General features: G+C 56.9%; 1 protein-coding gene across 5 annotated transcripts in view; it reads right to left on the bottom strand.

Moving 5' to 3' along the window:
- Nucleotides 1–420: 420 nt before the first annotated feature.
- The window catches only part of Bcl9l (BCL9 like), a 30,498-nt gene continuing 18,608 nt past the window's right edge, over nt 421–12,310 (bottom strand). For 3 of the 5 annotated variants that reach the window (XM_076924893.1, XM_076924895.1, XM_076924894.1), the window contains 8 exons: nt 11,465–11,566; nt 9,865–10,250; nt 9,077–9,196; nt 4,999–5,215; nt 4,753–4,837; nt 2,383–4,669; nt 1,835–2,116; nt 421–1,577 (listed from right to left, as the gene is read on the bottom strand). In XM_076924893.1, coding sequence (XP_076781008.1) covers nt 490–1,577; nt 1,835–2,116; nt 2,383–4,669; nt 4,753–4,837; nt 4,999–5,215; nt 9,077–9,196; nt 9,865–10,250; nt 11,465–11,490 — 4,491 coding nt within the window. In that variant the 5' untranslated portion in view covers nt 11,491–11,566 and the 3' untranslated portion in view covers nt 421–489. The remainder of the gene's footprint in view (nt 1,578–1,834; nt 2,117–2,382; nt 4,670–4,752; nt 4,838–4,998; nt 5,216–9,076; nt 9,197–9,864; nt 10,251–11,464; nt 11,567–12,310) is intronic. The other 2 variants (XM_076924896.1, XM_076924897.1) reach the window with 1 other exon arrangement.

The following is a 12,310-nucleotide window of genomic DNA, read 5'->3' as shown; positions in this document are numbered from 1 at the left end:
CGCCTGGCCATCTGCCTGCAGGGGGCGCGCGAGAGGAGGTCAGCCACGTCAGGAGGGAGAGGAAATGAGGCAGAGGGAAAACGGGGTAAAAGCAGAGACCGGGAAGAGAGAAACGGACCTGAAGCCCTGGCAAGGTTTGACAGTCCTCCTCTCCCCCCGAGGACCCCCCAAAACATAGCTGAAAGCGGGGAGGTGCAAAGACAAAGGGAAATAGAAGCTCCATAGGAATAGGGGGGCAGAGGAGGAGCAGTCCTGGTGGCAGAAATGGAGCAAACCCCAATTCCAACTCCTCACCCAACCAACACTTGCCGCTTCCCCCTAAGCTGCCAGCACATCGCGTTTCCACAAACACCACTCCCCACACAAGCCCGTTCCCACCCCTCCACCCTACCCCTGGACCCAGGCCATCCATCCCAACACTGGAGGAAAACCAAAACTTTTTAAAGTTAACATATTTTCAGTATCCCCAGCCCCAGACCGAGGGGCCTGCTAGAAGGGTAGATTGGCCATGCCGCCCGGCGTTGGGAGGTAGCCCATCTGGCTGTCCAGAGACACACTGCGCTGCCGCAGAGGGTGGGACACCATGAGGTTCTGCTGGGGTGGGGGGCCCATGAGGGAGCCCTGTGGGGAGAGCATGTGGGGAGGCTGGGTGTAGACCTCGCTCCCCACACCCCTCTGCTTCATCAACATAAAATTCTGCTGGGTCATGAGGCCTTGTGGAGGGGACATGACCCCCTGGTGCAGGCCGTGGGGCACCATGCCCTGCTGTGGGGGCACACCTGTCCTGCCCAGCAAGGACATCTGTCCAGGGTGGCACATGGACATGCTGAGCCCCCGCTGGACCCCCTGTTGGCCTGGAAGGTTGGGGGGCCGAGATGGGGTCTGCTCCGCCATCATGTTCTGCAGGTTCATGAGATGCAGATTGGGGGGCTGGGCCTTGGGGGGCTGGTTCTCGCTCTTGGGGAAGTACTGGAGGGTGCTGCTTGGTTTCTCAGAGGGGATGATCCTGGATAAGTCGAACTCAGGAATGCCGGTAGGGGTGGGCCGGATCACCTCACTCAGCTCTGGGTCATTCAGTACCGATGCCACCCCAGGGAGCACCCCGGGTGGGTATGTGTCGCCCATGCGGCCAGCCATGCCTTTGCCCATCAGGTGCTGCTGGGGGGGTATGGGACCAGGTGGCTGGTTGGGCAGGTCCTCAGGGGGCAGGGCCATGCCTGAAGAATAGTGCTGCTGCAGACCAGGTCCCCCACCCCCAGTGGGAGCCATGGCACCATGGGGTTGCTGCAGCCGAGGAGGAAAGGACATCATCTGAGAAGAGCTGGGCACAGGGCCGCAAGGGGTATTTAGGGAGTCTGGGCCTCCTGGGGCCATCATCATTGAGTTTTGAGAAGGGGCCCCAGTCCCCTGGGCATTGGGGTGCAGTGGAATGTTGGACCCCAGAGGGGTGGGGGAGGGCAACATAGTAGGTGGAGGCTCATGGGACAGGGGCTGCTGGCCTGGCATGTTCATACCCATGGGGCTCTGGGCAGCAGTGGGGTTCATGTGCATCTGGTTGGGCTGGTTATTGCTGATACCTGTGGGGGGAAAGAACGGGGCATTAGAGGCTACGCTACCCGACTTGGGGAGGAGCCTCCCAGTCCTTCCCCAGCCCATTAAAGAGCTCTGGGCTTGGTTTCACTAAGTGATGGTAGTGACTGCAACAGGGTCCCAGAGTTCACAGCACCCCCATGACCAGAGACTGTGGAAGCTTGCAGAAGCCAGCACGTCCACAGGGGGATCCCTAAGCAAACCTGCTGTTGCCACTCCCAAAGAAAGCTTTCCCTCCTCGCACCTGGCCCAGAGCCCTGCGGGGGTGGGGGCGGGGGTAGCAGCGGCCGGTCAGGCAGCAGTTCGTCGTCTGAGGTGGCGATGGTCTTGATGGCATTGTGGTAGAGCGGGGTTGAGCTGGGCATGGCGTACTTGGACATCTGAGACATCATCAGTGACAGAGGGTTCTGAGAAGGCGCAGGGTCTGGGGAGGATGTGAATGGTAGGCTGGGATTCATGAGGCCACTGGGAGGGTTGGCTGGAGGGGCCGAGGAGCTGTTCCGGGGGCCGCTAGGTGGGAGGGCACCTACAGAAGTGGAGAGGCAGAAAGACAGCAGGGGTCACTGGCCAGGTTAACTTGTCCCAAATCTCCACCTCGCTCCAGGCACACCCCTATCCCACTGACCACGGGCTCCCTGTGGTCCCTATGGCCCACGTATCTCCCCGAAGTGGGAAGAGACCAAGTTCCAAGTGGAGCTCTCTGTAAGAGGCTCCGGCAAAACTGTCATCACTGTCCCTGCAGGAACCCACCCACCACCAAGACTCCCACCCAAGTTCACCTAGATCACTCACCCTGCTCCATGTTGCCCAGGGTAGAGGAAGAGTTTATGTTGAGAGGTGGTTGCTTATTCTGGGAGACCCCAGGACTAGGCATGGCTGTCTTGGGAGAAGCCACCCAGCCCGGAGAAGACACGGCCATGGAGGGAGACTTGAGCCTGCTGGGTGAGCCAGTGGGTGAACGTACACTGAGGGAAGAGCTGAGGACCTGGGGTGACTTGAGTGGTCCTGGTGGGTTGGCAGAAGGCAAGGGTACCATCTGTGAGGGAGTCTGGGGTGACTTGAGGTTGGCAGAGGGTGAGGTGACCAGGGGGGAGTGCACCTGGCTAAGGGTGGGTGACTTCAGATGCCCCATGCCTGGTGAGCCCATCTGATGAATACTGATGGTGAGATCTGAAGGCCGCCTGCCTAGCCCCCTGTTGGGGGCTGAGTGCACAGACCCAGGAGGATTGGATGCAGGGGGTAGAGGCATATGGCTGAGCCGGGCGGTACCCACGGTGCCCATGGGCACCGAACTCTGATCAGGGCTGAACATGTCTGGAGTGCTGCCCATGTCCTGGGGCATGGCTTGGTAGGGTCCCTGGCCCCCAGAGAATCCCTGCTGGCCCTGGTTGGGAAACTGTGAAGGCATGAGCATCTTCTGCGGACCCCCCATCATGGCACTACTGTTCTGGGCCCGAACCCGAGCCATCTCTTCAGGACCAAGGCCCTGGGGACCCATCATGTCTCCGGGGCCTCGCATCTTCTGTGACATCAGCATCTGCTGCTGTGGCGTCATCTGCACATTCAGATTCATGTTCATGTTCATGTTCACATTCATGTTCATGTTGAGGTTGCCCGGCCCCATAGGTGGGTCTACGTCCCGCAGCCCAGACTGTCCCATCGGAGGGCTCAGGAGTCCTCGGCCTCCACCGAACTCTATGCCCATGGGAGTGCCGGCCAGACCATCTCCTCCAGTCATCTGTCCTGGGAACATGGTAGGGTCCATCTGTCGATGTGTCTGAATCATCCGTTCCATCTCCATACTCTGTCCCATGCCACCACCTGCCATGCCCAGGGGACGCTGCATGCCCATCGACCGCTTCTCCAGCAACTGGTGCCTCAGCAGCTCCTCCCGGACACGAGGGGTCATGAATCGCTCTGCCTCACCCTGCCCGCCTGGATAGGGCACAACATTCTGGGCGAAATTGCTGGGTCCCCCAATAGGGGGCAAGTCTTCATTCCAGGTCATGCCTGGCCTTACAGGTCTCTGCATGGCGTTCATGGGTACGTCCATGGGCATACTCTGCATTCCTCCAAATCCAGGCACCCTTTGCATCTGGTTGCCTGGGAAACGGGGGCCAGGGAAGGGAGGTCCAGGTCGGAGCTGCATGGGGTCTTGGACATCCATAGGTCCTCGGAGCTGTGCACCCATTCCGGGGGGCCACTGATCCCCGGGTTTGCTGTGGTAAGGAGGTGGGGGGCCCCTCCCCATCATGCCCCCCATTCCCACCATGTCCTGCACAGGGCGACCCCCGTGCAATCCAATCTGCTCCTCTTTCCGCCGCTTCTCCTCGTAGTACTCTTCCTGCAGTTTGCGCCAGGCCACCTGCTCGGGCGTCAGACTGTCCTGGCCCAGCCTCTGCATCATCATGTTCATTTGCTGTCCCATATCCCCACCCTGTGGGTGCCCCGGCACTTCATGCTCCAGCGGGGGGCCTCCTAGGCTCTGTGTCTGGGAAATCATCGACTGAAGAGGTTCCTCGTACTTCTTCAACCCCCCAGGAGGGGCGGAGGGAGGCTGCTGCCCGGCAGAGGGCGCTTGTGCTGGCGGGCCTCCTTCACCAGCTCCTCCAGGGGGCCCCTTGAGGAAGGGCTCGGCCTCCCCACCGCGGAGCAGCAGCCTCTCGATGTCTCGCAGTGTCTGGAGGGAGCGCTCACGGTGCTCCAGCTGCTCTTTGGACAGGCCCTCAGAGCCCACCAGGTTCCTCTGCCCATTTCCTGTGGGCGTGGCCTCCCCCAATAGGGTTGGGCCAGGAGCACTGGCAGGGTCCCCTCCAGGAGGCAGAGGGTTGTTAGCAGTGGTAGCCGTTGGGGTGTTAGGGTGGGTGCCTCCAGTGCCACCACCTGTGCTGGCAGCTCCCACTGAGTTGGGGGCCAGGTCCTGACTGGTGTCTTCAGGAGGCCCCTCCGGGGACAGAGCAGGAGGGGCACTGCCAGGGGCTGAGGGTGGCGGTGGCAATGGAGGTGGCTGGGACTGTGGTGTACCTGCTGATGGCGTATTCAGGGGTAGTGGTTCTGGGGTGGGTGGCACTTTAGGGGCCTGTAGGAGGACAAAGGTAAAGAATAAGACAGATAAGGGGACATCCCAACCTATCTCAGAGCCAGGCGGGCCACCATACTCACCTGATCCAGCTTGGCCCGGGGCACATTCTGCTGGTGGTAGGCAAGGATGGACTCTGCCCGGCCCTGCAGTACTGCCTCTGCAGCCCTGCAGAGGGGAGCAGTCACTCGCACCTCAGAGACAAAAGCAAGCCCGCCCTCACCCACCAACCTTGTGCCGCCCCCCATATGTGCTCCGCCCCGCCATGTGCTCAGGCTGGGCGTGGGTAGACAAAATCCCCTTACCCCTCATCTCTCCCAAAGACTTACGTGTTGGCCAGATGTGTGGTGAAGACGTAGACGAACTGTGATGGAGGCTTCCCTGGGACGCCCCCGCCCCCGCCCCCGCCCCCAGGAACGTCTGGCCGAAGGCCTGGAGGGGGGCCATGTTGGGGGCCTGGTGCACTGCTGTCACTGAGGGGCAGTTGGGCAGTTTGGCCAGGACCCAACTGTGGGGCCACCATGGCTGTGTCTGCTACATTACAATCTGCAAGAGGAGAGACAACGGAGAGCAGGTGAGCAGCCCAGGTGTGTGTGTGTGTGTGTGTGTGTGTGTGTGTGTGTGTGTGTGTGAGAGAGAGAGAGAGAGAGAGAGAGAGAGAGAGAGAGAGAGAGAGAGAGAGAGAGAAGAGAAAGAGAGAGAGAGATCAGCTGGTGCCCTGGGATGCTCACTGCCTCAAGCTCACACCCAGAGTGTCATTTGTCGCCACGGTCTCTGTGTTTACCAGCCTGACTTTCCAGTGCACTTGCCCTATAGTAACCTTTGCCCAAGATGGCCAGAATGCAGAACGATGTCCATATAGAGAAGAGAGAGAAAACATGGCTGAGACCCCAAAGCTCTGCTTTGTTCTGCTCTAGAACACACTATGGTTGCTCTCTGTCTGTCTCTGTCTCTCTGTCTCTATCTCTCTCTGTGTGTCTCTCTCTCTCTGTGTTTCTGTCTCTGTCTCTGTCTCTCTCTCTCTGTGTGTGTGTGTGTGTGTGTGTGTGTGTGTGTGTGTGTGTGTGTGTGTATACTGTCTAATGACCCAAGGGGAAGGCAGGGAGGACGTAGTAACTGATACTTCAAACCACAGACAGGTTTTTTCATCCTACCCCACGATTCACTAACTGTGATTTTACAAAACATAGCATTTGTCTAAGCCTTGGTTTCTTCACCTACAAAATGGAAACACTACTCAGCTCCCATGTGCCCTGCCCGAGGACAAGTCTTTCAAAAAACATAGTTACTAAGCCACAAAGCAAAGCATCTGTCTCAACAAGAGTCAGGAAGGCTTTCCCAAAATGATCAACGCAAGACTTCAGTCACCTCTGATCACCAAGAATCATATAGAGGTGTCCCCATCAACAACCAGTCAGCAATCCCTGCACCAGTGGGCCTGGCAGGGTGGCCTCTAGTTGAATTCTGGCATGTCTTTCCCGCAAGTTGAGAAACTCAGGCTCACAAAACTGCCCACTCCCAATGCCGAGCTCCAGGTTGGTCTGTCTGTGATTGACCTGCAAATTGGGATTTTCTAGATTCTACTAGATGCTAGAGCAGCTGGAAGAAATACCTTGCTTCTGTTTATTGCAAGGATACTACAGGAGCCTGAGAAGGCTCAGCGGATAAAAGCATCTGTTGTCAACCCTGACAACCTCCTAGGGCCCATGACCCACACTGTAGAAGGAGGAACTGACACCCCCACTTCTGACCACCGTACCCATGCACCATGTAGTACACACACACACACACACACACACACACTCACTAAATGAAAGTGGTGCTACAGATGCATACAGGTATGATGAACAGTTTGCAAGGCATGTGAGAAAGGCCATTTGCTTCTGTGCCCTCTCTGAGCATCAAACAGTCTTTTCGGATTTTGCAGGAAAGGGACAGGTGTGTGCACACACAGTTTAAGGGCACAGAGCACATATGGATGTCAGAAGGGAACAGTGAGTGTTGGCTCTCACACTTTATCATGCACACCACATTAGCCGGCCAGTGAGCTTCCGGAGAAGCTGCCTGCCTCCACTTTGAGTGTTGCTGCCGATGGACTCACCACAGGCGGGTACCACTGTATCCAGCTTCCTGTGTGAGTTCTGGGAATCTGAAATCTTGCAAGACAAGTTTTTCCTAACTGAGCCATCTCCCCAGCCCTCTTTTTTGGATTTTTACACATTAATCATTAGTCATATTTAATCAAACCACTAGCCTCAGGTGATCAATTCAACCTTCAGCCCCACTCCCTTGATGAGGCTGGAGTGTGGGATTGAGAGTCCAACCCTCTGTTCTTTCAGCTTGTCAGTCACCAGACTCCGTCTAGGAGCTACCTCAGGGCTGCCAGACACACCAGTCGACAGAGCATCAAACAAGGCACAGCAACAACAAAGAACACACATCCCTTTGGACATGCCCAGGGATTTAGAGTAGGAGGCCAAGAAACAGGAGAAGACCAAATATATATTTCACAATAGCAACGACCGATGTACTCAGGACATTCCCAGAATGTTCCGCAGCAACAAGACAAATTTCGCTCCACGGTTATAAGCCTGACATTCTGTTGTCACATGGCTAAGATCTATGACTGGACAGCAGTGGGTTTAGCTGACGGGGAGATGATCACACCAAGAGAAACAAGTCAAAGCCCCCCGGCCTATAGGCAGCACGTGCCAGCACTTCCAGAAAACACAAGAACTTGGCCAAGGCGGCAGCCTCCAGAGGCCTAGAGTATAAATCAGAACACACAGCAGGCTCCTGCAAGGTATGGCGAGGGAAGCAGAGTTTATCTCAAGAAGGGACTTTCTAGTACCATAACAATACAAGCTACCACTCTTCAAAGTATGTCACACGTTTGCACTCACTTTCCCCTTGTGCCAAATCTGTATGATCAAGATCATTTCTATAGATAAGAAACCAAAACTCCTTTCCCAAGTTTGTAGTCCCCGGGATGTAAGAGAAGGCGCCTGGTCTCTGAGCCTGTCCTGTCGACAGCTCCATCAGTCTGCCTTGCTGTGTGTGAAGAATTCAATTGCATGGTCGAATGCTCCTGAAGGGCATGGTGTCGACAAATTATCATCCCAGCACTCGGGAGGTATACGCAAGAGGATCAGGGGTTCAAGGCCTGCCTCATCTGTATAGCAAGCTTGAGGCTAGTCTGTACTACATGAAACCTGGTCTCCACTGAACAGCATTCCACCTAAAAGAGGCTGCCTATGGGATGTTACGGATTTCTTATCTGTCGCTTTGTGTCTTTCAAAGTTTCTACAATGATACAGGCTAAAGTTACAGAAACAAATTAGGGGTGACAAGAGAGGGTTTGCGTCCCAGGAAGCAGTAAAGGATTCTATGGTTCAAGCATCCAAACAGAGACTGAGATAGCTCATACAGCACTAGTTAGTCACGTGGGACCTTCACAGGCCCAGACAGTTGTGGAGACTTCTTACTGGACACTGCCCAGTAGGGTCCACTCCCCTCTTGCTGTTTCTTCTGCTGTACAGTCATGACAACACATTCCTCATAGGCAGCTGTGAGGGCTCAGTCGGAAGTGTATTTTTCTTTCTCCTTTCCTTAATTCCTGCCTGTAAGCAGCACACAATTTAACCAGACACAAGTGGCAGACATCTTTAGGGCCAGCACTGGGGAAGAAGAGGCAGATGGATCTCAGTGAGTTCCAGGCTAGCCTGGTCTACAGAGTGACTTTCAGACTAGCCAGGGCTACACAGTGAGATTTTTGTCTCCAAGAACAACAACAACAACAACAGCCCACAACTTAACCTTCTCTGGCTAGTTTCTTCTTCGCTTAAGTTGGAAGCACCAAGGATGCCTCAGGTCTCAGGCACGGAAGGATGGATTGGAATGAAAGGAACGGCCATTAATTGACACCCACATCTCATCCTAGATGCTCACCAAGAACATTTTCTGAGCATCAGTCATTTAGAGATTGGATAAAGGAACCAGGGACACAGTTAGTGTCAGTTCACACCTAGGCTTAGCAAGGCTACCAGATTCGCAGAGAATCTGGACCTTCCCTGCCCATCCTCCACTGACCAGTAGATGGCAGCATAGGCCATGAAATCTGTTAGACATGTAGGTGTGTAGTCCAGGAAAGGGATTACCTGAGAAATCAGAGGAGAGGGAGGGAGAGAGGGAGGGAAGGGGGTGAGACCGTGAGCAGCACACACTGTAGAAAGGGAAAAAGTCAAAAGTAGGACTGAAGAAGCGCTTGGGCGCCTGGTCCCTGCCACTTCTTGAACAATCCCCTAAAGCCCAAGGTAAGGAGGTTCCCTTAGGACACACACACACACACACACACACACACACACCTGGGGAAGGGGACCATAAGGCACAGAATCAATGGGCACTCACTGTGGGTGGCCCCAATGGGCTTGTCATCCTCCTCGCTGTCTGGTCCAGAGCACCATTCGTCCCCACTGTACGGCTGCTTCCGCTCCAGGACACACCTCCGTTTGCTCCGGGGTGCCACCTCTGCCCAGGCAGGCGGGATACAGGCAGGAAGAGTAAGAATGTGTGGCAGTGCGGCCTGGTCCTTCCACATGCAGAGGCCCTCCCAGACCATTCTCCAGAGTGCCCCACCCTAAAGGGCACTGCCCAGGCCACGGTGGGCACTTTGCCAGTCCTTGGCCCCCACCACACCACCATTTGTTTCTGATTTCTTTCTCCAACCCTGGCTGCCTGTCTCCCCTCCCCCCCACCCAGTACAGCATAATCCCAACCACAACTGGTTCTAATTAGGGCTTGGGGGGGGGGGGTGCAGGGAGGAGCCACTGTGACTCTTCCAGGCCCCAGTGCATGTTCCCAAAGGATCCCGCCAGCCAGGACATCAGGAGGCTTCAGGGATGATGGGAGTGGGGGGTTGATCTTCACCCCAGACACCCCCCTCTCCCAATGTGGGATCTACAGAAGTACTACCACTCTGCTGTCCAGCCCTAGCCAGCCCCACTCTGGAAGGAACTGGTTGACGGCTGGGTAGAGGTAAGAGAAAGAGGTGCTACAAACATGTTGGACGGTAACACAGGATGAGAACCAAGCAGGGGATGGTCTCTGACCAGTTTGGGTCTCGGGGATGTAGGTGATGTCAGAGTCTAGAGGTGAGAGGTGAGAGGTGAGAGGTGAGAGGTGAGGGGATACAGTACCTTTGGCCTCCGAGTCCAGGGATGGAGTTCCTGGCTCCCGCTGTTCTCCAGAGTCCACAGACACACTCCGTTCCCGCTTCACCTTGCCCTTGAGTGAGCTGAAAGGAGACACTCCTGCCTGGGGGTTCTTCAGACTTGAGTTGCTAGGTGAGATCTGGTTGGCCTTGGCCCCATGGCTCCCCGCCCCCACGCCCTTGGAGCCCAGGTTGCAGGTGGGTCCTTGGTTCACATTCTGGTGCTGGGATTGGGCCCCTCCATTCCCTGCCTTGCCATGATTGGTCAATTTATTTTCTGGGTGCATTGGCTTGGCTGGGGCAGGGGGGCAGTGGCCTCGAGGGGACAGCGGCGGACTCCCTGGAGCCTCTCTCCTCCTGGGGTGGGGTAACCTGGAGAAAAGGAGGCGAAATGGGAAAGATTAATCCTGCAAGGAGTTAGGCATGCCTGGACTTTAGCTCTCTTGCCTCACCTAATGCAGGGGGCGGTTAGGTGCTATCTTGAGACCACCTGCTAGTCCCTACCTCTGTGTGGTTCCTCAGATAAGAGCAAAGCTCTGTCCACCTCGGGGAGTGGAGATGGAACAGAGTTCCTTATCTAGGCTCAATTCAAATGGAAACCTAGGACTTTGGCTTGGCAGAATCTATGTACCTCCAGCCCCAGTGTCTACCAGCTTCCCTATCAGCCCAGCACTTGATGAATTTTTAGCACCTACTAGGGGTGAAGACTCCTTTCCAAGGCCCTGGACCTCAACTATGCTGTGCCCTAACAACTAGCTGAGAAGGGCCAAAGGCCCCATGAGTCACTGCTCAAGCCTGTGCCCTATTCCCTAGAGGACCAGGGAAAGCACAACCGAGAGAGAGTGGTACCCACAGGTCCAGAAGACTCCCCAGAGCCTAAGGGGAAAGGCCTGAAAAGGGTGGGCCAGTAGGCCCTGTCAGCAGGCAGGGATTGGGGGTGGGGTGGGGAGAGTGGTATGTCAAGCAGACAAGAGTACAGCTTGAAGCCAAGGATTCCTGCAGCCTAGGCTGCGGGCCCTTTAAGCTCCAGCCTGCTCCCCCCACCGCCTCCCCCTCCCCGGAGACCTATTAATAGCCGCTGGAAAGATCACATCACGGGAGAGGATATTTATCCCCCCTCATTCCACACCAGCTCAGATTTATTTCAGCCCTGCTGTCCTGCTGCCGCCGCCTGGCCCTGTCTGCCCGCTTCTCCTGGGGAGGAGGGAGGCAGGCACCACCCCCACTCCAGCTCCTACCCCCGACTAGACTGAGGCTGGAGGGAGCCATCATACCCCCCTACACTAGGGTAGGATGAGGGTCTGACTGCTCTAACGGTTTTAGGAGGGAAAAAGGGACCAGGAGCAGGCAAAGCTAGTTGCCAGTCTCCTCTGCCCCCTGGGCCCAGGCGCTAAGGCTGGCTGCCAGCTCCTGCCTGGGGCCAGACTTTACCACTTCCCTTCAACCCACTGGTGGCCAGGAAGCCAGGTGCCCAAGGGGCTCCTCTCCAAACCAGCACAGCTCCATAGCTTGGCCCCATCACCATGGGCCCTTCCCTTCCCCACTCTCCATACACACATGTCCCACCCTCCGTGACACCCACACACCTTGTCTTGTTAGCCAGGATCCTCATGGCTCCCACACACAGTGGGGCTACGACCCCTGTGCGTGCCCAGGGCCCAGCCAGGTACTCGGTACTGGAGCAGGGACTGCAGCAACAAGCCCCAAAGAGAAAACTTGTGACTTAGGGAGGGGGTGTATGAAGGGGAGGGAAGGGGACAACCCAGAGCCCCGGGACTAAGGAACTGGATAGGGTAGGGTAGGATTGGAAAGAGAGGACTTCTCAATCCTAAAGACCAGTCCAGTCCCCATCCCTTCCACACCTTGTCCTCAGGGAGCTTGCAGTATCGAGCAAGCCCCCCACCCTGGGCACCCCCCTCCAAGGGCTGGAGAGTCAGAATTCACTAATAGGCTTGATCGCAAAAGTGACGCGTGGGGCGGCTGCGAGGTCTGCTCTGGCCCACTGGGGGACTCCCGCTCCGAGACACGCCCCTCACCCAGGATTCGGGAATCCCTCACGCTCCGCCCCAGCACTGCGCCCTGTCCCCGGGCGCTGCAGCCTCCCAGGGGCCGGGGTGGGCGCACTGCCCTGCCCCGCCCCCAGCTCCAGGCCTAGCCCGTGCCCATCCCGGCAGGCCCGGGCGGGCAGCGAGAGGCCTGGCGGGGCCCCGGGGCTGCAGCTGGGCTCTTTTGGAGACCAGTAACGCTGGCTCAGATTCCTCCCCGACCGCAAGAATGCAGGAGCCTCCCCTCCCCCCTCCCTTGCACCCCCCCTACCCCGCCCCCTTCGGCAAAGCCCGAGTGTAGAAACAGAGCGAGCTAGGAGCGAGAGAGCCAGCGAGGCAGCGAGCGAGGTTGAGGGAGGCGGACAGGGCTGCAGCGTGGATCTCCCG

The sequence above is a fragment of the Arvicanthis niloticus genome, chromosome 26 (genome assembly GCF_011762505.2).
Source record: "Arvicanthis niloticus isolate mArvNil1 chromosome 26, mArvNil1.pat.X, whole genome shotgun sequence".
In the NCBI taxonomy this organism is placed as follows: Eukaryota; Metazoa; Chordata; class Mammalia; order Rodentia; family Muridae; genus Arvicanthis; species Arvicanthis niloticus.
The sequence above is the reverse complement of the archived record's forward strand: the minus strand, read 5'-3'. Positions and strand labels throughout refer to the sequence as shown.